At 42.8% G+C, this 25,748-nt stretch overlaps 1 protein-coding gene across 1 annotated transcript in view; it reads left to right on the top strand.

Annotated features, from left to right (window-relative positions):
* Positions 1 to 25,748, top strand: part of LOC126124782 (putative uncharacterized protein DDB_G0271606) — a 70,676-nt gene that overhangs the window by 21,622 nt on the left and 23,306 nt on the right. The window contains exon 2 of the mRNA XM_049915127.1: positions 13,046 to 13,240. Within this exon, the coding sequence (XP_049771084.1) occupies positions 13,046 to 13,240 (195 nt within the window). The remainder of the gene's footprint in view (positions 1 to 13,045; positions 13,241 to 25,748) is intronic.

Here is a 25,748-nt window from a genome sequence, read left to right as displayed (position 1 = left end):
TTGACGTTGGAGTATTTCGAAATATAAAATTGGTGTTTTATGTTTTATTATTTCATTTTGGGTTACACAATATGAGAATTACTACCGTCGATTGGCTCTGTCGATCAGAATACTTTGAAAGACCTCCAGTTGATGTTTTTGCCGCAACGACATCATGACCGAACGAGATCTGCACTTCAATGGAATTTCGACTGGACTCTGCCTTATATTACAGTCTAGTTTCAAATTGGCTGTATTTCTGTTCCGATAGCTATTCTAAGGCTTCTCTGCGTAATGAAGAGCATGGCCGTTGCATCCCTTATACTTTTAGAACAGTACTTTGGCTTAGTGCATAAAAGTCGCACTGTCGGTAGCAAATTTTCTATTTTTGTTAAGACAAGTCAGTGTTTCTTTTTTTTCTATCCCATATGCCTTATTTGTTTCATCATTTTTCCTAAGCACACCGTTCTCAGTTACCTTGATTTTATGGCTTTATTTTTTCTTCTTCTTGTCCCATTTTACTTTTCTGCTGTTCTTGATTAGTTTCGCATAGCTCAGTACACGTTCATAAATGTAATCTTTACTCCGTACGATGAGATTTCTTTCTGCTCACTGTATTTTTGACACATTTCGGTTTGCCAAATTTACAGTCGTTTCTCCTTGTGCTGTTTTCATTGACTTCCCTTGCGTAGGATATTCCCATGGTAGTCAGGAACTCTGCCTTATTTGTAGATTATTGACGTAAAAGCTATTATGTTTTACTAATATCTCGTGGCCTTATATGACAGATTACACAGCTCTTTCACAGCTTCTGTTTTTTTTTCGCACCTGCTATTCATTACTTCTACCTATTTTATTAAATATACCGTCTTGGCTTTGGTAAATATATGAAAACAAAATTCAAAGCAATGTCGGAAGACATCAATATTTTTAGATAACGACTTTCAATGTAAACTAATAGTCAATAAAGTAAATAGCAATGGGATTTGATTATTTCTCTTTATCAGGCACACATCTAGCCCCAATACCTCTAGTGACGTCCTCAATACATCTAGCTTAAGCCAGCGCGGTACCGCTTCGTGGCTAGTACGATAATCACTCTGCACTAACAAATAGTTCCATTGTTAGGCCAATAACTTCGGGCTTGCTACTGCATTTTGTGCCAGAATTATTGCTGCATTCGTCTCGATTCTTTATTCTGTCTCTTCCGCTGTGCTGACTATATGCCATTTGCAGACGATTCACACGTAAAATAGAATTAACTAAGATCGTAGATTGCCAGTTTTCTGCTACGACCACTTTCAGGCAAAACATAGTGCTTAGTTCCAACGGCGTTATAATTGCTATAAATTCACGTAACCTGAGTACTGAAATTTTCTTAGTTGTTGCGTTGTTTCCAGGGCTATAATAGATGCCTTCTATATAACTTTAATTTGTACTGTGTTGGTACCACCTGCTATGTTTGAAAGTGGCGCTATGTAATAGCTAGTTTTTTGCATTGACAACTGAAAATTTTCAGCTAATTATAGTTAATATCTACGCCATTACCGTAAGTCACATGGAGTCCCACTGACATTAAGTTTTCCAGGGAAAACTGGTATTCATCAGTGAAATCACTGCATTTATCTTTCAATTTACCACTTTTACGCTCTTCACATATCACATGTCTGCTTGTTGGGAAATCAGCGTGTAAATCATTTCATCGAATACATTTGTTGGGGGGAGGGAGAGGAATTATATTTAGCCATTTAGAAGTTTTATGACCATTCCTCTCGAATTTCCTACTGGATTGGCTCTTTAACTACTCGCCGACTAATATTATTTGCTGTGCAGCTTCCAGATTTTTTTTGTCGCTACCTCGGTCATCTTGCATCTTTAATTTTAAACAAAGCGTCGGATGAATAGCAGGGACTGGTTATTAGAACTGATCTGGAAACCGACAATATCACTGTTTCGTTGTGTTTTCTAACTGCTGTTGGTAATGCAACCAACCTCAAGCCAACGTACGTATAACGGAATAATGCTTTTCATGAGAATATACATATTGTAACCAGTTTTCTGCTTTTTGCAAGAAACTGTTTTGAGAATTGTTGCAAAACCTACACCGGTTTGCAGACACATATAAATCCCGATTCGAACTCTTTTAAGATCCTTTCGATATTGAACTTACATGCAAAGAAAATTAATCATTTGTTGACAAATGTATATGTGATTCGTACAAGGAAACTAGATGTTGTCCGTGTTGCCCTATTGCAATTCCTATACAGGAACTAGTGTTTGGTTCGCTAATTTAGCAGAACATTAAGAATAAATTTCGAAATACTAACACGTCTGAAACCTCTCGACACAAGGAAAAGTAAAAACGACAAAAGAGAATGTCGGACGACGTCTTGTTCCAAAACACATTGGGACTTACCTGTGTACACACTTTGAAAATGCGTATTCGTCATTATCCCACATCTGCAGGCTATCACTATATGAAAATAATTTAAGTTCTTTCAATAGTGGTATTCCACGTGAGAAATAGGATGTTGCAGTTTAGACTTGATATTGATTCTGTAGCGACTAGCGATACCAGAAGGAGTTTCTAATTCAATATTCAGCACACACGGGTTATTACGTCTCTTTAGGATCGCGAGTGACATGTTAATCACGTTCTCAAAACTTCTGTATTTCCCCCGTCCCCCTCCTCCACGTATTTATTTCTGTATTCTGGTATTTCTTTCCTGTTTTCGCACTGTTGTGGCTACATTTTACCGTTTTGTTCTATTATTTTCCAGTCCTCCTCGGCTTCTGTTAAAAATGTAGTGTTCATACTTACTTGGCCAACATTTTATTCTGTAATGCGGATGGAACCCAAAAAGAATTTAAATCGTGTTATGCAGTTCAGCGCACTTTAATAAATAAAAATAAAATTGTTTTTCCTGCTGTTGGCTGTTGCCATACCTAATTGCTAGATTCAGAATCAATTATGACACAGCGTGATATCTGCAGACTTTCTTTGGCCGATTATGAGAACTTCTGCCTTTCACAGGCAACATCCTACTACCAGAAATACACTACAATGTTTGACGGGCAAAATAAGCCACCTCTCTCCTTCCTTCCAACCTCCACAGGGGCCCTCATTGCTCTACTTCGTCTTCTGTGGGGAAAAAAGATAATGTGGAAAATGGCGTAGCAAAAGCTTAGGAATAGTTTCCGGAACGAATCTTTCATTGTGCCCAAGAACCGTACGCCGCCGTTGGAACGAACTGACTGCGAAAGAATTTCTTTCCTTACTTAGCACTCTCTTTGTTAGGTGGCCTGACCTATGAAGGGTCTAGCTTTAGATTTTGAAGATGAAATACTCTCGATACCGAGGCCCCATTCATTCTGCTGAAGAACCCCCAGCTTTCGATGTCTACCCTAGATGCTCCTAGAGGTTTTGTGCGATTTCGTTCTCAGATACACGTCTAGCGATATGTAGAGGTATCTGTAGACAAAGACTAGTCTCGTATACCACTGCTGGCTGGACAAAAAATTACAGATCCCCTTCAGAATTGGAGAAGAGGTGCACCTGTTCACAAGTTGTGCACTAAGGTGATAACGTGCACGTTGTATAGGACGAGACACCTCTCCTGCTTCCGATGGTTTGAGCTATGAAGGACGAACTGCTGTAAATCCTGTCCTATTTTTGAAAGCAGTACGTTCACCTTTCCACCTATTCCCACTTCCAGTGAGATGTTTGTATCTGCAAAACTCTTGATTCCAATGGCGATTTTAAGGTACGTCTTCTCGAACAGATGACAAAAAATTAAATACAGGTACTTACTAGAAAGACATTGTACCATGTGTATTGACATGGAAGAGGACTTTGCTGTTTTCCTTCTTTTCTATTTCTTTTTTTGCGACAAAATCACTTTTAAAAGCACCTTGCCTTTTTATTAGAGGGTACTGTAATCTTCCCCATACCTTCGTTTCTCTTAAAGTGGTAAAAAATTTCAAGAGTGCTATTTCCTTTGTAAACAATAACGGAAAAACGATGCAGGTCCACTCGGAGACCAGTCACTCTAGTACTGTAGAGTGCACCACCCTACTCTGCCTCCTTTCGGACTATGCCGGTGCATTAGCTCCATACTTAACAATCATATTCAACCGTTCGCTCGATGAAAGATCCGTACCCAAAGACTGGAAAGTTGCACAGGTCACACCAATATTCAAGAAAGGTAGTAGCAGTAGTCCACTAAATTACAGGCCCATATCGTTAACGTCGATATACAGCAAGATTTTAGAACGTATATTGTGATCCAACATTATGAGCCGGCCGGTGTGGCCGTGCGGTTCTAGGCGCTTCAGTCTGGAACCGCGTGACCGCTACGGTCGCAGGTGCCAATCCTGCCTCGGGTATGGATGTGTGTGATGTCCTTCGGTTAGTTAGGTTTAATTAGTTCTGAGTTCTAGGCGACTGATGACCACCGAAGTTAAGTCGCATAGTGCTCAGAGCCATTTGAATCATTTGAACATTATGAATTACCTCGAAGAAAACGGTCTATTGACATACAGTCAACACAGGGTTTAGAAAACATCGTTCCTGTGAGACATGACTAGCTCTTTATTCACATGAACTGTTAAGTGCTATTGACAAGGGATTTCAGATCGATTTCGTATTTCTGGATTTCCGGAAGGCTTTTGACACCAAGCAGCTCGTAGTGAAATTGCGTGCTTATGGAATGTCGTCTCAGTTATGTGACTGGATCTGTGACTTCCTGTCAGAGAGGTCACAGTTCGTAGTAACTGACGGAAAATTCATCGAGTACAACAGAAGTGATTTCAGGCGTTCCCCAAGGTAGTGTTATAGGCCCTTCGCTGTTCCTTATCTATACAACGATTTGGGAGACAATCTGAGCAGCCGTCTTCGGTTGTTTTCAGATGACGCTGTCGTTTATCGACTAATAAAGTCATCAGAAGATCAAAACAAACTGCAAAACGATTTATGAATGGTGCGAAAAGTGACACTTGACCCTAAATAACGAAAAGTGTGATGTCATCCATATGAGTGCTAAAAGGAATTCGTTATACTTCGGTTGCACGATAAATCAGTCTAATCTAAAAGCCGTAAATTCAACAAATACCTAGGATTTCCATTACGAACAACTGAAATTGGAAGGAACGCATAGAAAATATTATGGGGAAGGCTAACCAAAGGCTGCGTTTTATTGGCAGGACACTTATAAAACGTAACAGACCTACTAGGGAGACTGCCTACACTACGCTTGTCCGTCCTCTTTTAGAATACTGCTGCGCGGTGTGGGATTCTTTCCAGATAGGACTGACGGAGTGCATCGAAGAAGTTCAAAGAAGGGCAGAACGTTTTGTACTATCGCGAAATATGGGAGAGAGTGTCACTGAAACGATACAGGATTTGGGCTGGGCATCATTAAAAGAGACGTATTTTTCGTTGCGACGGAATCTTTTCTCAAAATTCCAATCACCAACTTTCTCCTTCGAATGCGAAAATATTTTGTTGACACCGACCTACATATGGAGAAACGATCACCACGATAAAATAAGGGCAATCAGAGCTCGTACGGATAGATATAGGTGTTCATTCTTTCCGCGCGCTATGCGAAATTGGAATAGAGAATTGTGAAGGTGCTTCGAAGAACCCTCTGCCAGGCACTTCAATGTGATTTGCAGAGTATCCATGTGGATGTAGATGTAGTCATCTGCATGTAGATAACACCACAACGCCGTTTACTTAGGCAAAAATTGCGATGGACTTCGTGGGAAACTGTGATGTTCCATTCCAGCTGACTTAGCCAAGACATCGAGGGGATTCAATCATAAGTTCAAAACGTGAAACTCATGGCACTGTCCCAATGATGGAGTTTCGACCGTTTGTCACACTCGAGAAATTATGATAAAAAGAGATCAAATTTTAAGGGACGAACGATGCCTCTTAGAAAATAACGTCGATTCATCGAGTACAGGTTTCGTGAAACCAGTTTTGTCCTGCTTACCCGTGAGGCACCTACATTGATGTCTTGTTTCTCAACCGTAACAAAACGACACTGAAAGACCTCCAGAACTCGTAGAGAGTGTAGTGAGGGCAAATTCAGTATAGGAACTAATGTATAGAAACGTCGTTCAAGAACACGTTACGAAGACCTACGCATGACACTACCACCACAGCTAACTTATGTTTATAGAAGTTGAAAAAGGTAAAAATGGACCGAAAAATAATTCATACAAACCATCTTACATCACCAGTCTCGCGTGCAGAAGATGTAAGCAGTGTTGCCTATCTTAAGGTGAAGTTCTACTTTGTCCACTCTGTACTTTCAGGCAGTGTTGTTTGAGAAGGACAGACAGACTGGACGTTTTTTAACGGCCTGAATGCTAAAAGGTAATTGTCGGAAGTTAAGTTTGCTGTTCCTCAGCCTATAAACTGATCTTTGCTCTGAAAGTGGATATGTAGTGGCAGCCATTGGTCCATACATGAGTATATAGGACGCTCTGTAGCTTCGTTGGATGATGTTGGCAGAGACAGGTTCCCATGTTCAATGTGAAAGCCTCTTCAATCCCTTCGTCGGATCATTTTATTCCATACTGCGTGATAACAACATTGAGACAGGTAACTGTTTGTATTTAAGCCCTCCTGGAGAACAGAATTAACACTCTTAGACAAATTTAATTCTTGGTGTTGTTGACGATTATGAGTGGAAGATTTTCGAGGCTGTTTGCAAATGTGATGATTGAGGAGATATTAAAATATTGTCAAGAAATGCGAAAAGAGTTACTGATGATCAGCACTTGGTGCAAATACGTTGGACAGAGGTGAATGCTATCTAATGCAGAAAAATGACGAAAAGAATCGCTATGATTTGACTGTACTGTCAGCAACAAACCAATGGAACCATTCACAAGCATCAAGTATCTAGTGATGTTCTTGGGGATGGGGTTCGTCTATGCAACTAAGTGAAAGGCTGTTTATTTTATACTGTAAGCTATTCGCCTCTCTTTATTTGTGAAGCATCTTCACAGCCAACTTAGAGGTCTTATTATTCCGTATGTCTCGTTCTGAGTTGTTCTTAGGTGGTCTGCGTGTATCAGGATGTTCGATAAACACCCACAGTGGAAGTAAAATGTTCAAGTGAAATGTGCTCGCAAACGCCGAGTAACGGACATCCTGGTGTAAGCAGGACGACTAAGAAACGCTCCAAGACATACATTTCGACTAATAAGATCGCAACATCTTCACTCAAGATACTAAATGAAATGAAGCAAATCAGCCTTTCACTTAGTTTCATTCACGGACCACATCTGTGAAAACATGGAACGAATTAAGGAACCACAGAAAATACAAAAAATGACGATTTCCAAGAATATGTTTCCCGAACAGTTAAAGATTGAAACAATCGCGTAAGTGTTGAAGACAGATTCTGCACTGAGTTTTATGGAAAGCATTCTAAGGAGTACAATTCCCTCTCGAAGGAGATCGTTTACAGGACTTTCTTTCGACAAATTCTTGAGCACTGTTAATCCACTTGGTATTCTTACCAAGTCAATTAGTCACTGTCCGCCTCCAGTAGCTGAGTGGTCAGCACGACAGAAAGTTAATCGTAAGGGCACGGGTTCGATTCCCGTCTGGCTCGCAGATTTTACCTGCTAATGCACTGGGTGTTGTGTTGTCCTCATCAGCATCATTTCATCTCCATCGACTCGCAAGTCGCCGAAGTGGCGTCAAGTCGAAAGTCTTGCATCCGGCGAACGGTCTACCCGACGAGAGGCCCTAGTCACACGACATACAGATTTATTTTTACAGAACAGTCGGTGGATTTGTTTATACAGCTTGAACGTGTCAATGCTCAGCGGTCTTTGCTGAGAGGTAGTATAAGAAAAAAAGCTGTGTGACTCGAAAATGAGCGCACAAAGTTTCGACAGCCTACGCCATAGCTCGTACGAAAAATAAAAGCAAAGTAGTAGAGTAGCAAGGAGGGACAATATACTGTTGCATTACGTGTCCCTTCTGTGCGCATCGTAGGACAGATTGCATAGCACACATATGTAAATACAAATGAAGATGCGAATGTAACTGCTCTGCAGATCTTAAAGACGAGATAGGTGACGTAACGTGACAGATTGACAACTAGATGGAAATGAATGAACGTGTGGGAGAATCGTTGCTAGAGATGTCCCAGTCGCACAGACAAGTCTTGACGTCAGAGGGCGTGATACCACCGTGACTGTAGCTCCAAATGGAGATGTCACCACAACACGAGGCAGTTGAAAAATGGGGTCAAATGGCTCTGAGCACTATGGGACTCAACATCTTAGGTCATAAGTCCCCTAGAACTTAGAACTACTTAAACCTAACTAACCTAAGGACATCACACATACCCATGCCCGAGGCAGGATTCGGACCTGCGACCGTAGCAGTCCCGCGGTTCCGGACTGCAGCGCCAGAACCGCTAGACCACCGCGGCCGGCGAAGATATGGGGAAAGATAATGTGTGTGTTTGTGTGTGTGTGTGTGTGTGTGTGTGTGTGTTAATCAGTGAGCAGTTACGGTGCACTGTGGCCTGGAGACAATATCTGGCTGACTTCAAACGTCGAATAATTATCGGGAACCTGGAAGAAGGACGAGGAACTAAATGTGACGAATGCTGCCCAGGAGTTTGGTATTGCTAACAGCACTGTTTCCCATGCATAGGGAGCGTTCCGAACCACAGGCACTGCTGTCGGAAGGACAGGAAGTGCTCAGTCACTCTTAAGTTCAACAGCAGTTGACTGCTATATTGCGCATCGGGCAGCAAAGACCAACGTCGGACAACGAGTGCTGTTGCAACCATATTTAACTGGACTGCTACGCACGCAGTCTCACGCTTCACAGTGGCACGGCAACTAGAGGGCTATTACAAATGATTGAAGCGATTTCATAAATTCACTGTAGCTCCATTCATTGACATATGGCCACGACACACTAGAAAAAACTCATAAAGTTTTGTTCGGCTGAAGCCGCACTTCAGGTTTCTGCCGCCAGAGCGCTCGAGAGCGCAGTGAGACAAAATGGCGACAGGAGCCGAGAAAGCGTATGTCGTGCTTGAAATGCACTCACATCAGTCAATCACAACAGTGCAACGACACTTCAGGACGAAGTTCAACAAAGATCCACCAACTGCTAACTCCATTCGGCGATGGTATGCGCAGTTTAAAGCTTCTGGATACCTCTGTAAGGGGAAACCAACGGGTCGGCCTGCAGTGAGCGAAAAACGGTTGAACGCGTGCGGGCAAGTTTCACGCCTAGCCCGCGGAAGTCGACGAATAAAGCAAGCAGGGAGCTAAACGTACCACAGCCGACGGTTTGGAAAATCTTACGGAAAAGGCTAAAGCAGAAGCCTTACCGTTTACAATTGCTACAAGCCGTGACACCCGATGACAAAGTCAAACGCTTTGAATTTTCGGCGCGGTTGCAACAGCTCATGGAAGAGGATGCGTTCAGTGCGAAACTTGTTTTCAGTGATGAAGCAACATTTTTTCTTAATGGTGAAGTAAACAGACACAATGTGCGAATCTGGGCGGTAGAGAATCCTCACGAATTCGTGTGGCAAATTCGCAATTCACCAAAAGTTAACGTGTTTTGTGCAGCCTGACGGTTTAAAGTTTACGGCCCCTTTTTCTTCTGCGAAAAAGAACGTTACAGGACACGTGTATCTGGACATGCTGGAAAACTGGCTCATGCCACAACTGGAGACCGACAGCGTCGACTTTATCTTTCAACAGGATGGTGCTCCACCGCACTTCCATCATGATGTTCGGCATTTCTTAAACAGGAGATTGGAAAACCGATGGATCTGTCGTGGTGGAGATCATGATCAGCAATTCATGTCATGGCCTCCACGCTCTCCCGACTTAACCCCATGCGATTTCTTTCTGTGGGGTTATGTGAAAGATTCAATGTTTAAACCACCTCTACCAAGAAACGTGCCAGAACTGCGAGCTCGCATCAACGATGCTTTCGAACTCATTGATGGGGACATGCTGCGCCGAGTGTGGGAGGAACTTGATTATCGGCTTGATGTCTGCCGAATCACTAAAGGGGCACATATCGAACATTTGTGAATGCCTAAAAAACTTTTTGAGTTTTTGTATGTGTGTGCAAAGCATTGTGAAAATGTCTCAAATAATAAAGTTATTGTAGAGCTGTGAAATCGCTTCAATCATTTGTAATAACCCTGTACATACGCGTCGTGTCTTTTCCTGACGGCCAGTACGCCGTATTCTGTTGACACCCACACGTCAGCGACACTGTCTGCGATGGTGCCAGCAGCGTAGAGAGTGGACCAGTGAGGAGTGGTGTCGCGTTTTCCCCTCAGGTGAAACCAGATTCAGTCTAGTGATTGTAGACGTACTCTCACATGGCGAGAGGTCGATGCACATAATACACCCAGGAACATCGCTGAACGTTATCGTTTTGGTCGTCCAGGTGCTGTGTTGTGAAAAGCAAACGTCGCATGGGCGTACTGACGTTCCCATGTGTGTCGTTTCATGCGTAGTTTCTGGTGACAACGCGAGAATACATTGAACAGTGCAAGGAAAAGGACATCTTGGAACAAGAGGCTATTTGGCGAATGGACTTGCCTGCCGGATCCCTTGACTTCAGTACTGTAGAGCAAGTGTGAGATGCGTTGGAAGAGGTATTGCCTTACGTTTACATCTCCCGTCGACCATTCTGTAGTTGTCCACGTCACCCACCTTGTCGCCGGCATGGCATTACGTTTGAGGGTACTCATTGCTCCACGTGGTGATCACATACGGTACTGTAATGTCTAGGGTACTACCGTAAATCGTGGTGCCTTCAGTGTAATTATTGTAGTTGAATCATGGTCGCTCTGGATATGTCAGTTATTTTCTTTACGACTCTGTAGCAGTTCTTTCTATGTCTGATCCAAGTGTAGCCCAGCTATGTTATTTGACAATGATACATCTGGTGACAATTACTTTCATCCTTGCCCGTATTGTTGTGGAACGAATGAGAACAAGGTACACCGGAAATGCACTCTAACTGCGAATATGAACCACCATTCGGCTGTATGTTGGACTAAGAGGACTCGAACCCCGATTTCCTGCTTTACACGAGCGGTCCATTCGACTATCTATGTCCGTGCATTTCGTCCTGTAGGGGGTTCGAGTCCTCCCTGGGGCATGGGAGTGTGTGTTGTCCATAGCGTAAGTTAGTTTACGTTAGATTATGCAGTGTTTACGCTTAGGGACCGATGATCTAAGAAGTCCAATAAGACCTTTCCACAAATTTCCAATTTTTTTCCACTATCCGTGCACTAATCATGGCTAGACCCAAAATTCCCTATGTCTTCATCCATGTGTCACAACCTCCACTCACACGTTATCTACACTCATGCTCATAAATTACGGATAGATGCAGAATGTGGCGCCACACAACGTGGCACTACACAAAACTGGCGCTAATAGCATAGGCACATAGAGAACACACAGGACACAGATCTGTAAATCCACAGTATTGGTGATAAGTTGAGAAAACTATCCTGAAACACATGTGCTACAAATCGCCACTGTTTCCTGCACATGTACCCCGACATCAATATGGGATGTGATCACCATACACACGTACACAGGCCACACAACAGGTTGGCACACTCTGGATCAGGTGGTCGAGTGGCTGCTGCGGTATAGCCTCCCATTCTTGCACCAGTGCCTGTCGCAGCTCCTGAAGTGTCGTAGGGGTTTGAAGACGTGCAACAATACGTCGACCGAGAGCATCTCATACGTGCTCGATGGGGTTTAGGTCTGGAGAACAGACAGGACACTCCATTCGTCTGATATCTTCTGTTTCAAGGTACTCCTCCACGATGGCATCTCGGTGGGGCCGTGCTTATCATCCATCAGGGGGAAGGTGGGACCCACTGCACCCCTGAAAAGGCGGACATACTGGTGAAAAATGACGTCCAGGTCCACCTGACGTGTTACAGTTTTCTCTGTCAAAGACATGCAGAGGTGTACGTGCACCAATCATAATCCCACCCCACACCATCAAATCACGACCTCCATACAGGTTCCTTTCAAGGACATTAAGGGGTTGGTATCTGGTTCCTGGTTCACGCCAGATGAAAGGCCGGTGAGAATCACTGTTCAGAGTATACCTGTACTCGTCCATGAACATAATCTGGGACCACTGTTCCGATGACCATGTACTGTGTTCTTGACACCAGGCTTTACGGGCTCTCCTGTGACCAGGGGTCAGAGGAATGCACCTTGCAGGTCTCCGGACGAATACACCACGTCAGTTCAGTCGTCTCTACATTGTGTGTCTGGAGACAACTGTTCCAGTGGGTCTGGTAAGGTCCCGAGCAAGGCTACCTGCAGTACTCGGTGGCCGTCTGCGGTCACTGACGGTGAGATCTCGGTCTTCTTGTGGTGTACACTGTGGAAGTCCAGCATTGTAGGGCCTGGACACGTTTCCTGTCTGCTTGAATGGTTGCCATAATCTTGAGATCACACTTTGTGGCACACGGAGGGCCCGTGCTACGACCTGCTGTGTTTGACCAGCCTCTAGTCGCCCTAGTATTTATTCTGCCTCTCATAAGTCATCAATACGTGTACTTTGAGCCATTTTAAACACACAGTCACCATTAGCACGTCTTAAAACGTCTGCACACTTACTCGCTGCACCGTAAACTGACATGCACCAGCACACCTGTGCGTATGTGGACTGCTGCCAGCGCCACCGTGTGACGACCGCAGGTCAAATGCACCGCATGGTCACACCCCGAGGTGATTTAAACCTGCAAACCGCCCACCAGAGCGTTGTTTCACCATGTATCAGCATTATCCTTAATTTATGAGCACAAGTGTATATTCCCGTCCGGGAAGGTATTGAATGAATACGAAATAGCAGTGCCTGAGTTATTAAGGATCCTTCAGATATGCATACACGTCCGGAGGAATACTGCATTGTACTTCTTAATAACAAAGGCATTGAAATGTCGTATGAAAACGAGTTGTTCCTAGTGTGTAGCTGGAGAGCAATGGGGTTTCGTTGTGTCTGCAGCAGGTGGTGGTAGCACTGGTGGCGACGTGGCTGGCGGGCTGCGTGTGGAGCCAGCAGGTGCCGTTCAACGGGCTGCAGCTCTCCATATCTGGGCCCGGCTTCAGCCACGTCCAGTCTGTACCCGCGCCGGCGGCCGCCACTGCAGCCAACCCCACGCTCAGCAGCCTCTTCGCCGCGCAGAGGACGTATGCGCAGGTACGTGTCTTGTTTACACTGCTTGACTAAAAAAAGATGAAGCAGTCAGAAGGGAAGAAGGATACGAAGTGAAACATCAAAGGTTGACAGAACGTGTGATGTTACTTCAGTAATGACCAACTGGTATGAAGTTTACACAGAACTTGACAGAATGAGGGCACTAATCAGTATGACCTGGCACCCACTTGACCTGGATGCGCGCACCAATTCTATTGGGGAGGTTGTCCTACAGCCGTCGTAGCCTCTTCTGAGGTAAGATGCCCAACAACTGTTGTAACTGACCGTTGAATTCTGGGGTGCTGGGGTACTGGGACGAAGATGATGTGCGAGCTCATCCCAAATATTGAAAGATTACCGTCAAACCTCCTTGCCTAGGGACGCCAGATGAAAGTTGATGTCGTCAAGCGCTGAATGGAAATTGCGCAACGGATAAGTGGGGAGGGGAGCTTGAGAGCGCTACCTAGAGAGCGTGCCCTTTCTGTACGATACTAGGCAAGGGACTGGAGGACTCAAACGCTGATGTGTGGGTCCCTGCATATCTGTCATTTTAAATAAATTCCTTTAACTTGACTTCTTTGTGATTTTTAAGGTATGTTAAAGATTGATGACAGTTGATTACCTATTTATTTTAAACATTATCTCGACTTTACAGCGATTGCAGCAATTGTTTCAGTTTTCAGATATTACAATTTTACAACTTATAGCTCGGGTATATTATATACTAATCTGTACGCGCATTTCTACGGGTAAGACGGAATTGCGTTGGCGAAACGTATACCACCAAAGTCTCCCAATCTTTCACATAGGACATTCACTATGTGAGGAGGATAACGGGCAAACTGGGCATCAGATACATTAACACAGGGGGTCAAATTTCCGAAATTAAACGAACACATTCATTTCCTTACACAATCCGAAGCTGGAAATAAAAGAGTTAGTACAAATATTCAAATACCTCTCTTCCATGCGTGAACATTGAGACAGACGCACTGAGGTCATGTCTGCTCACTTACTCGTCTTCTGTAACACTCCCCGAATATGGTGGGCACCCGGAGGTCTTCCTGGGTCCCGGTGGAGGGGATGGTCCAACCACTTGGCCGTGACCAACCTCTCCACCCTAAATCTTGTGACACTGGAAAGTCTTTGACTTTTATCTGCCTGTGCAGTCTCTCTGATCCCCTACTCAGGAGTAAGGTTGGCACTACTATACTAGAGAACTACTTCCCAAATAAGATTTGCCACGCTTTATGGAAAGGTGTGAGGGGGAATAGGAAAGTTCATGTGCAGATTCACATTCACGTACAAGAAATGCATAATACACGACACATATAAATATGTATTATGAAACCTGACACATTTATTTCCACCCGTCCACATGGGTTCTGTTGCACCCGCGGCCGGCCACGTCGTGTAACAAAATTGGCGGTGGAGCCGCCTCTGTCTGTATTTCCTGGTGCGAACGAGCAGCGAAACCTGCTGCTTATGGAGCGGAAACTACTGTACCGTTTCAATATGTTGTATCAGGGATCTTTCTGCCCACGGTAACACTTCAGCACCAGACACTTCATACAGACATGTGCCGTGCATGATCGAGCAATGTCCTGTTGAAAAATGACACGTTATGAGAGGTATCACATGAGGGGACAGAATGTCTTTGACGTAGTGTCAGTTCCCTTAATCACTACCAGACGTGTTGTGAAGCCCTACCCGATGGCTCCCCATACCATGACACCCGAAGTAACACAGCTGTTCCTCTTCAGAACAATTAAAGAATGCGAAACGTCTTCCCAACGTCGACGTCATGCTTTCCGATGGACATCATCTGCGTTAATACAGAACTGCGGTTCACCACTCAACATAACACGACACCGTCCATCAACAGGCCAACAGCCTCGCCGCAGCGGTAACACCAGCTCCTGTCAGATCACCGAAGCTAAGCGCTGTCGGGCTTGGCTAGCACTTGGATGGGTGACCATCTGGTCTGCCGAGCGCTGTTGGCAAGCGGGATGCACTCAGCCCTTGTGAGGCAAACTGAGGAGCTACTTACTTGAGAAGTAGCGGCTCCGGACTCGGAATCTGACAAACGTCCGGGAGAGCGGTGTGCTGACCACATGGCCCTCCATATCCGCATCCCGTGACGTCAGTGGTCTGAGGACGACACGGCGGCCGGTCTGTACCTATGGGCCTTCATGGCCTGTTCGGGAGGAGTTTGCTTTTAGGTTTTATCCATCAGCAGTCCGTACATCCCAGTCACGCAACCACTTGTGTTGTGGCGTTAACGGTAAACCACGCTTGGGCCAGTAATTCCCTAGTCCAGCTGCACCTAGTCTCTGACTACTGGTGTGGGTTGACACGTGGAGTCTGTTACTTGTTGCGGGACGACAGGCGCAAATGTGAAGGGGCTACGATGTACTTCGAGCACAATATTGTGATCCTTCCCAGCTGTGGTTAGACGTGGTCGACCGAAACCTTCACAACGAGAACACCTGCCCTCACATTCCCATGCAGTCCCACGCTAGGCCACTGTCACACCCATCTTTCATTCGATAGGTTTGTTGCAAGCCATTTCATTGCAATATATGCCACAGGTAAGGTAACAATATTACTTTTTCGTACCCGTTATGAATTTACTCTCCAACTTTTCGACCTTCTTCACCATAAATTCCTCTACCATTTTTTCCTCTTCTATTTGAGCTGTGTGTGCCTCGCGTTGATGCCATTCGTAACTTGGCATCTCTTAAAAATAATTGAGAGTTATTTTTAAAAAATAAAGTGTATGTGTTTTCTGTGCAACCAACGGTAACTGATTAGGCCCTATCCACACCTTTCCCTAAGTCCTACGTCTCACAATTGCGAAAAGCTTCATTCATCATTTTTCAATTCATTTCACTCATTGTAGGCATTTTTCACCACGTCCACATTTCAAAAGCATTCAAGCAGTTTTCCTCTCTTCCATTGTTTTGATTCACTACCATACAACAGCATTCTCCAGATAAAACTCTTGGCTAATCCCTCTCTTCTATTTATTTTTATTTTTGTTTTTTGTCAACATCTGTAAACCAAATGTAGTTTCTCTGCACACCTTCAGTTTTCTGTTACTTCGTAAGTACCGAAAAGACATGACTTTTTCTAAGGCCTTTCCTTCCAAAGTTTTCACAGAATATTGGCACTAGCTTATCCTTATCACTTTTGTCAATTCCGCATTTATCCTTATTCCGTCACTCTTTAGAAAAAAAAAATAGTTTCATCATAGGCGAACGTGAGTGACTAAATTGTCAACTACTTGTTTTCATATTAGCTGAGGCACCCGGCTTCGCTCAGAGAGTGATATGAGATTATGTGGTAGATGGAATAAAAGGATAAATTTTAAGGTATAAGGGGTAAAAAAATTTATTGAAAACATATTCTAATTATTTATAATGCTTGTTTATAAACAACATTTTTCAAAAAAATGGTTCAAATGGCTCTGAGCACTATGGGACTTAACATCTATGGTCATCAGTCCCCTAGAACTTAGAACTACTTAAATCTAACTAACCTAAGGACATCACACAACATTTTTCAATTTGTTATCCGGGGTATATGTACAGCAGTTCTCCGAATTCACGTATAGTTGAGAGAAGGAGTCTTTGAGCTTGATGCTGCAATTTTTTAAGGTTTTCCCCTTCGCTTTGTTAACTGTAATACTATAGGTTAATTTGACAGGAAATTGCTGTCTTTTAAATTCGAATGGCAGTTCAGTAGAAATCAGTGGTATTCTGGGGATTATTAGTCTGCGTCATTTGTACTTTCCAGTCATAATTTTGGCTTTGATGATGTTATTCGATGGCTGTTTGACAATAATCCTTGTTCCATTACACCGTTTTGGTGACTTGAGATTTCTGAGTGGTATTCAATTTTAATCCAAAGGCAGCGTAATAGCACTCCTGGTAGTGTTTAGAAATTCTGTAGGGAAGTTCACACTTTCTTTGTCGTTTACCATCGTGTCGATCGATTTCTACTGGGGCTACAACTTTGCTCCCGCCGTTTTCCCTCAAAGTTCGAGGCTTTATTGTGAGCATCTTACAAAAAATTGAAGTTTCAAAGTATTGTCCATCGCTGGCCACTGCTTTCTCCCATCTTTCGGGCATCGTACGAATCCAGCACCGGAAGAACTGGGTGTCTTTCGAGAAGATCCACGCATCGATTCAATTTTGCGATTGTTTATATGACAGGAAGCGCTGGGCAGCCAGGTTGTGTGCCATTGAACTAAAAAGCTGGTGGTCAAAGTGAGCAATGTCTGCAGAGCACGGCGGATGGTGTAGTACTTCCCATTTCAACGTTTCCAGGTATGTTTTGGCGGGTTTTGCGACATGGGGTCGAGCACTGTCATGCTGCAAAATCGCCTATTCATGTCTATCGCTGTACTTTCAGTGCTCGGCTCAAACACATCAATTGCTTTCGATAACGATTCCTTGTGATTGTTCCCGTCGGTTGCAGTAGCATCGAAAGCTTTGTCTCTTTCACAATTAGGCTGGTCTTCAACGTCGAAATCACCGTTCTTGAAGCATGGAAACCATTTTCTGCAAAGTTCTGTCACTAACATGCGCCTCGTCATAGGTCTTGCCCGGCTTTTCATGAGCCTCAGCAGCAGATTTCTTCATTTCAAAGCAGAAAATTCAAACAATCCGCAGATGACGAGAATTGGGCTCGTAAGTTGACATATTCAGCCGAGAATAACTTTAAGATGCAATAAAAATTGACTATTTTGATGGCGCAGTTTTCAAATGTCTAGGCTTACTGTATGGCACTTAAGACCTACGCCACTACTTTCCACTAATGCCATCTACTGCAAAACGGCGGAAGCAAAGTTGTAGACCTAATATATTCTCCCTGTACCGGGAATTTTATTTTAAATATTAAAGTTAATATCGTCGACAATATTATTTTAGTTGCCAAAATAGTCCTTTCAAATAGCCAGTCCTCACTGGTGCAGTTTTGAACAACGATTGCATAAATTTGGTTTATGAGTTCGTTTTCAGCAGTGGCTACGTCGCAGAAATCACTTTTGAGTTTAAAGAGACCGGCCGACTGGTCAGTAGGATATGTGCCTTCGCCCGTCTGTACTAGCTGTTGAGCAAAATGTGCTGTTGTCTCGTCTTTCGATACCTCAAATGTCATTTTTTTGTTAGACGCAGTATTTGTATGTGTGGCCAGACACGTGATTTTTTTAAACATATATTGATTTCGTCTTCAGGTGTTGACTTCAGGATAGCTCTGGAAGTGTTTATGGAAAATGTCCTGACAGTATGAGTGAGGCTAAACCCATCACTTCAAAGCTTGCTCGCGAGTCTTGTAATGTTCTGTCCATGGCTTCGAGTGATTTCTCATCTGCCATTGTGCATTCGTCCCAGAAGATAGTTTTATCTTGCTTTAGAAGTTCACGCCGTCCAGACGATCTTGAGATTTTACATACCGTGAATTGTTCTTCGGCTACATTCAACGGTAGTTGTAGTGCGGAATGGGCAGTTCCTCCACCTTCCATAAGTGTGGCTGCAATGCAGTACGATGCCAGTGAAAATGCAATATGCTGTTGAGCACGTATTTCCGCCGGCAATAGATCAATTAGGTTGCGACCAAGTAAATAATTCCCCCACTGTTGTTGATACGGTCCATGATAACATTGTAAATTTCCTTTTGATTGTTCTTGAGGAGTGGTTTATTGTGAGCAATGTATTGAAGTAATTCGATGTGAAACATCGCCTTCGGAAAATTATAAATTACTGTGCTGGTAAACCTCTACGTTATTTGATTTTCAAACAGCTGAGCAAAACTGAACGTACTCAGGCATTTCTCTCTTTACATATTCTGATCAACACGAAACTGACACACAATATTTTAAGCGCAACGCAATCTGACTTTCAATAATGCCTACAAAAGAATAGCTCTGACTAACAATAACCTGTACCTGTCATCAATCACTTATCTCACAAAAATCTTCGTTACTCGAACTACTGCAATACAGCGAGCGCCAATACTACCAGCTAAATAAAAGATTCTAACTACTGAAGGCACTAACTACTGATAGGCATAGTTAGCAAATGAAAGATTTTGATAGAGAACAAATAATGTATTTACCTTAGTAGTGTTCAAAACTCATCTCATATATATATATATATATATATATATATATATATATATATTAGTTCATGATATCCAGTATTACAAATTTACTCTTTCTGATGGACACACGTCCAGATCGTCCGCTCTCAAAATTCTGCCATCTCTCTGCCCACATCCACTACTGCTGGCGGCTCACCTCCAACTGCGCAACGCTATGCGCTGTTCACATCCAACTGCCTAACACTACAATAGCAAATATTCCAACAATGCAAACCAGCCACAGACTGCCCACAGCACAGCCAGAGATTTTCATACAGAGCGCTACGTGGCGTTACCAACATAAAAACCTAAACAGCCTACTTACAGTTGTTTTTGTAACTTTTTTCCTTTGTAACTTCGAAGCTTAGTGCACTGATACCATTTTTTCGTGGTGCATCTCAAGTTGCACTAAGATCGAGTTGTTTATTGCTGAACATTTATCTTCTAGGAGAATGAATATTCCGCTGAAGATGTCGTCGTTAAATTCGACAGTCAGTTCAAGATTTGCTTGTCGGATTTGGTACAGTATGTGATCACTCATACTCTCTTTGAAAAAGTGCTATAGCCGTTTTGAATTCGATGGGTTACATGTTGTTAGAATTATGGCGATTAAGTATCTCATTTGTTCAGCTGAAGCTGTGAGTGAGACTTTTTGTAGCATTAATTCCCGGTGGTTGTCACTGTCCAGTAGACCTAAGCGTTGGAATGCTTCTCTCTACGTCTGGTAAAGGTAACCGTTAACAGTCTTGAGATCTGTGGCACTTGTTGGTCCCTGTATTTCGTGTAGCAACATACGGAGTCAGAAACATTCGGTTTTGTTCGGATGAACCGTATATACTCGGCCAAGTGCACCAGTTTTCATGATTACGTATGATCTTCTACTGTAAATCCTTGTTTTCGTCGTTTAAAAATTTTTCTTGTTGTGTTCCTCGTGTAATAGGTTGGGACGCCAACATATAGCAACGTTTACGCGAATGGATCCGTTTGGCACAGTTGGTAAAAAGCTGTTAATGTTACAGAACTGATGTGGTTCGTTTGTAATTTTTCTGTCGGTGATTTCTGTGAGGTAAACTCTGTCCATTCTACAAATGTACTGCTAGATGTTGCACGTTCGTGTATGAGAAAACCGAAAAGTTGCCACGCTGCTTCCTTACTGTTGATGCATCTTTCCATTTGGTACGTCAGGATCTCGTCGTTTGTGTTTTTTTGTATGTGTGGTATCAACGTTCGATACCACACTTGTTAGGGGTTGCAGTTATCGACCGCGGCCTGTGTTAGTATCGTTGGACCCACGAGTCGCGACCAGCGCCGCTAGCGCCGCTCCGCGGCTTGTATAAAGTTTCTAGCGAGCTCTCGGCCATTCGAGACGTCAAGTAGTAAAGTAGCATAGCCTTCAGCTGATAGGAAGCAACCTCTAACAAGGCCTTAGTAACGTATGGCCTAGGTGAGGCCTCAATAGCTATCTGTTTATAATTATATGTATGCAGCCCAGAGTAACCCTGTACAACCAGTTAAGTACAATATATAATACTTTTTACCAACGACTTGTAATTATTTTAGTCGTTGCAGATCCAGACCATGCAGCCAGCACCTTATCGACGTTACTCACAAACCTACTGGCACTTATATATTTCTATTTAGCATTGGCCACCAGTCAACATTGGCGACGAATCGTTCGTCGTCATTATAACAGTTTGCTGTCTTTGGCTATTTGAAATACTACCATCTCACGGCCTTCCTTCACATACTTAAAACATATTTGATGGATTTCGCTAAACTGCAGTATTCTACGTTTACGTGTGTCTGGAACATTTTGGAGAGCAGTGGTGCTACCCATTGATTATCTATTTCCAGTTCGTCGCGGCCTCGTATTCGTATTTTTTCTGTGAAGTCACCGTGTTTCGGATGGTCAATAACACCGGTTTGTGTGTGGTCCAAGTATCGTTTTAGGTTCAAAATGGTTCAAATGGCTCTGAGCACTATGGGACTTAACTTCTGAGGTCATCAGTCCCCTATAACTTAGAACTACTTAAACCTAACTAACCTAAGGACATCACACACGTCCATGCCCGAGGCAGGATTCGAACCTGCGACCCTAGCGCCCGCGCGGTTCCAGACTGTAGCGCCTAGAACCGCTCGGCCACTCCGGCCGGCTATGGTTTTAGGTATTTTTTGTTCATCTTCCATCACTCATACGCGGTGAATTGGGGTTTAATGTCTCGCATGTTCCGTGAATCACGTTTTTCACTACTCTGTCGTACAGTTACGGATCTTGTTGTGGATTGGGTAATTAATCTTGGACGGTTTTGTCGTTATCCGTGGGATGAACTCTGTCTTGCAGCCACATAAGGTTGTGGAAGTGAGGCAGTCCTCGTTTTTGTCATTCGATAGAGTACATCCGACATCTAAAGTTTCCAAAGATGTGGTAGGCTGTCATGACTTGTGTTTGTCCGGAAACTCGGGCTTTTGTGTCGTGTCGATGCATGGGGGCTTGTCCGTATCTTAGTAGTTTCTTGATTTCTGGCCATGACGTGTTGAATGTGAATGTTATGAAGAGGTCAGGTCGTCCATATTTTCTTATGTAGGTCATGGCATCTTCGAGTGTATTCGTGCATATGTCTTGGACTTCCTATGTATGATGAGGGTAAGATTGCCATTCTTCCAATGTTGTTAATGCTTCCTTCATTCATGATTGCGTCTCGAAAGTGGATGTATTCGTTCGTGCGTAGTTTCCTCTGATCCGTTCCACTTCTGTTTTTTCTTACATATCTACCAGGAATCGCTGGAATAAACGGCGAGTGTTGAGACTGTGATTGTATGTTTCATTGTCTCTGATCATCAAGCGGTAAGCCTGTTTCAGGTTTGATACGTTTTACATTACAATGGTATCCGTCGTCTCCGTGCAGAAATATTAATGATACTAAAGGACATCATATGAACAGTGTCTCAGTGCAAAGCCTTATAGTCCTTCTCATCTTCGTTGTACAATTATGTCTCCGTTTCTGTTTTCAATGTCCACAATTACGATGGCGACTTTGTGTATCTGATGTGCATTAAATCGACATTCGTGTTCTCCTGGTAGTCTCCTGTCGACTCGAATTATAAATTTACAGTCATCAGAAATCATTCAGTCTAGTGCTGTTTCGAATACGTCAAATGGTTGATTGTATTAGAGTAAAATCCTCTGTACATCTTGGACTACTTCTGGTCTCAGTCCACTTATATTTGTACATCATTGATCAGTTTGTGTTCCTTCATTTCCGATTAAACATACTTGTAAAAATTCATGGTCTGCGTTGGGTAACGGTAGTAATGTTGTGTAGTGGTTAATAAAAAAGTAAAAGAGAAGAAAAGAAATGGTTGAAAATGTGGGAAGAACTGGTGAATAAAAAGTGCGTTTTAAAAATCGTTAATGACCGTGAAAAAGGGAAAGAATGAAATGCAAGTCGGACTTCGTATTACAGAAAAGTTATCGGACTTCGTGATTCGGAAAAGCTATTGTTGGGGTGGTCCTTGTAGCGTTTCTGAGCAAAAGTCAAACCAATTTTCACTACAAAAATTATTTGAAAAAGAACAGAGAATAACAAAATGTAACTGACAGGGGAAATGGCGTAGATAAGAGTTCATCCTTTACCTTGTTAACATGTCTTCTTTCGTGCAGCGTCCAGGTCTTCAAAAATCTCCTACTTCATTTCTGCGTGAAAAGTCTGCACCGAAATCTTGCAATCGTCCAGGAATCACTAATTTACACAAATCAAAATCATCTTGACACTGAATGAAATTTATTTTACGTTGCCACTTCCATCCTCCGAATTTCATAACAACTTCCACAATATGACTACACATTAATAAGTTTTTTCGTCTTAATCAGATCAAGACTAGCTAATAAGTTTTTTTACGTCTGCATTAAGCTTCCGCTCTCGAGAGACAAAAGGCGGATAGAAAACAAAAAAAGAGTTACAATTTTAGTATTTTATCTGCCGTCGAGCGCTCATACCGCTGCGACGGTATAATTTATATCTGAGGGAACGAGTGTAGCGTGGCGAAATTCAAAGTCCCGCTACAGTTGTGATAGATTTGTCCTAGAATGAAAAAAAAAAAAAATCGATCTCATCTCTGTTAGTGTTGATCGATGTGACACCGAAAGAAGTCATTTGGAAGCAGGCGTAGTATGATTTTATATTTTGAAGAAAGTGTTTTGACTCTGGAGTTTCCCCGGTCATGTAATGTAAAAGTTCCTGCGAAGGTAATTCCAGTACTGGTAACCGAATTTTTTCATTCATGCGGCAGAATCCTGTTGTTTCTCTACTGATTTTTTTCGCGTTGCGAATTGGGCAGATGTTATCCATTCTCTAGATTACGACGCGTTTGTGTTTGTTATATTCTTTCGTTCGGGCTGTAGTGGAATGCTCCATTTGTTAGGCTGTACTGTTTACTTGTCTTCGTCCGTTCCTCTCGTAGGGTGATATTTTGGCTGGCTTGAGTTCGCAGTGTTTTATTATAGGACTGTGGCGCAATTCTTCATTCTTCAGTCCGTAAATTTCGTTGTCCTCCGGTTTCTCTGCATATCACGATGCTCATTGTCTTTGTTTAGGAACTGAAACGTGTTTTGCGCTTCCTTTTTTCGTTGTTCTTTTTGTTTTCCCGTTTTGCTTCAGAACTGGCAAGATCTCCTCTTTTACATTTGGGCATTGTCTGAAATATAAATTAAATCTTTTTACGGAATAAACTAAGTACACTTTACTCACTGTTCCTACCCTATTTTCAATTTATATTAATTCACTGTGGCACATTGACTATTCACCTTTCACTGTTCGTTTTTATTTACTCACTGCACTACTTTTTCGGTTCCTCCCTTCGTCACTGATAAGAAACTGATGATCGAACCAACTACGAGTCTTGCTTTATATACCCCTATCAATGGTTAGCGCCACAAGTGGCGAATTCCAGAGCTCACCAAAAAGGCTTCGAATGGTCCACAATGTTCCGCAGCATTCCTCAACATTCGAGAGTGTTTTTGGATATTCCACAATGATCTGGAATGTTACGAGATATTCCCGAACATTCTAGAATCTTTATGAATGTTCCAGACTAATTCCGAACATTCCAAAACATCCCAGATCATTGTGGAACATTCTGGAATGTTGTGGAATTCTCTCGAATACTTTCGAATGTTCTGGAATGTTCTCGAATATTCTCGAACTCTCTGGAATATTTTAGAAATTTCTAGAGGGCAAATCTTGCCAGAAGTTAAATATTCAGAAGCATGCCCTTCAGGTAAAAACGGGAACCTTCTTCATGGGTGGGGAATTGGGGGCTGCCACATAATATAACTCCTTTTATCGTACCGGGACTCGTTTCTGAGCTTTAGCGGCGGCTATGTTGTACACTTAATTTTACAATATACATAATACTGATTACGATGCAAAGTTCCTTTCGACATGTATGTAGATGGATTTTATCCACACGGCCATTTTTGCCGGACGATGAGGACTATGTCTACCCAGTTTGGTTAAGTCGGTCCATTTGTTTAGGAGGAAATGTGGAACACACGTACATACATACACTAATTTTCATAATATGTATTGATTCCTATGTATGTAGAATTACCAAAAAATTTAATAAGCATCCTTTATCTCTGTTTCTGTTCTAGTTCTGATAAAGGCCAGTATAGGTTCGTACTGTACAACGTTCAGGAGCATTCTGCAATTGTGTTAAATGGAAAGCGTTAGCAGTACTCTCTCTCCACGTTCACAAACCTCTTCATCATAAAATGTCGCCGGCCGTGGTGGCCGAGCGGTTCTAGGCGCTACAGTCTGGAACCGCGCGACCGCTACGGTCGCAGGTTAGAATCCTGCCTGGGCATGGATGTGTGTGATGTCCTTAGGTTAGTTAGGTTTAAGTAGTTTTAAGTTCTAGGGGACAGATGACCTAAGAAGTTAAGTCCCATAGTGCTCAGAGCCATTTGAACCATTTGAATAAACTGTCGCATTTTATCTCTACTTAAATATGAGAAATGTGTCACCTTTTCTTGAAAACTGTGTTACGTATTCAGATAATGTTTTAACAGCCTATTAGCGTGGAATTCTGTTACCCTTTTAAGTCTGCTGTTAGGTCTCATCATAAAACATCCCTATTACAGTTTTAAAAAATCTGCTAACGCCTTGAGTTTAATCAGCTAAATCCGTTACCACTTGTTAAGTTAATCGCGTAAGAATCGACAAAATAGACAGTTTTCAGGTGTATGTGAGAAAATTTAGAAAAACTAAAGACGCCGTTACAAATCTTCGATATTCAGTGACGAAATTGTAGAGGAATTATTTAAGTATAAGTTGTCAAAGCAGCACTGACACAACTATGCTGCAAA

The sequence above is a fragment of the Schistocerca cancellata genome, unplaced genomic scaffold, assembly GCF_023864275.1.
Source record: "Schistocerca cancellata isolate TAMUIC-IGC-003103 unplaced genomic scaffold, iqSchCanc2.1 HiC_scaffold_426, whole genome shotgun sequence".
NCBI lineage: Eukaryota > Metazoa > Arthropoda > Insecta > Orthoptera > Acrididae > Schistocerca > Schistocerca cancellata.
The sequence above is the reverse complement of the archived record's forward strand: the minus strand, read 5'-3'. Positions and strand labels throughout refer to the sequence as shown.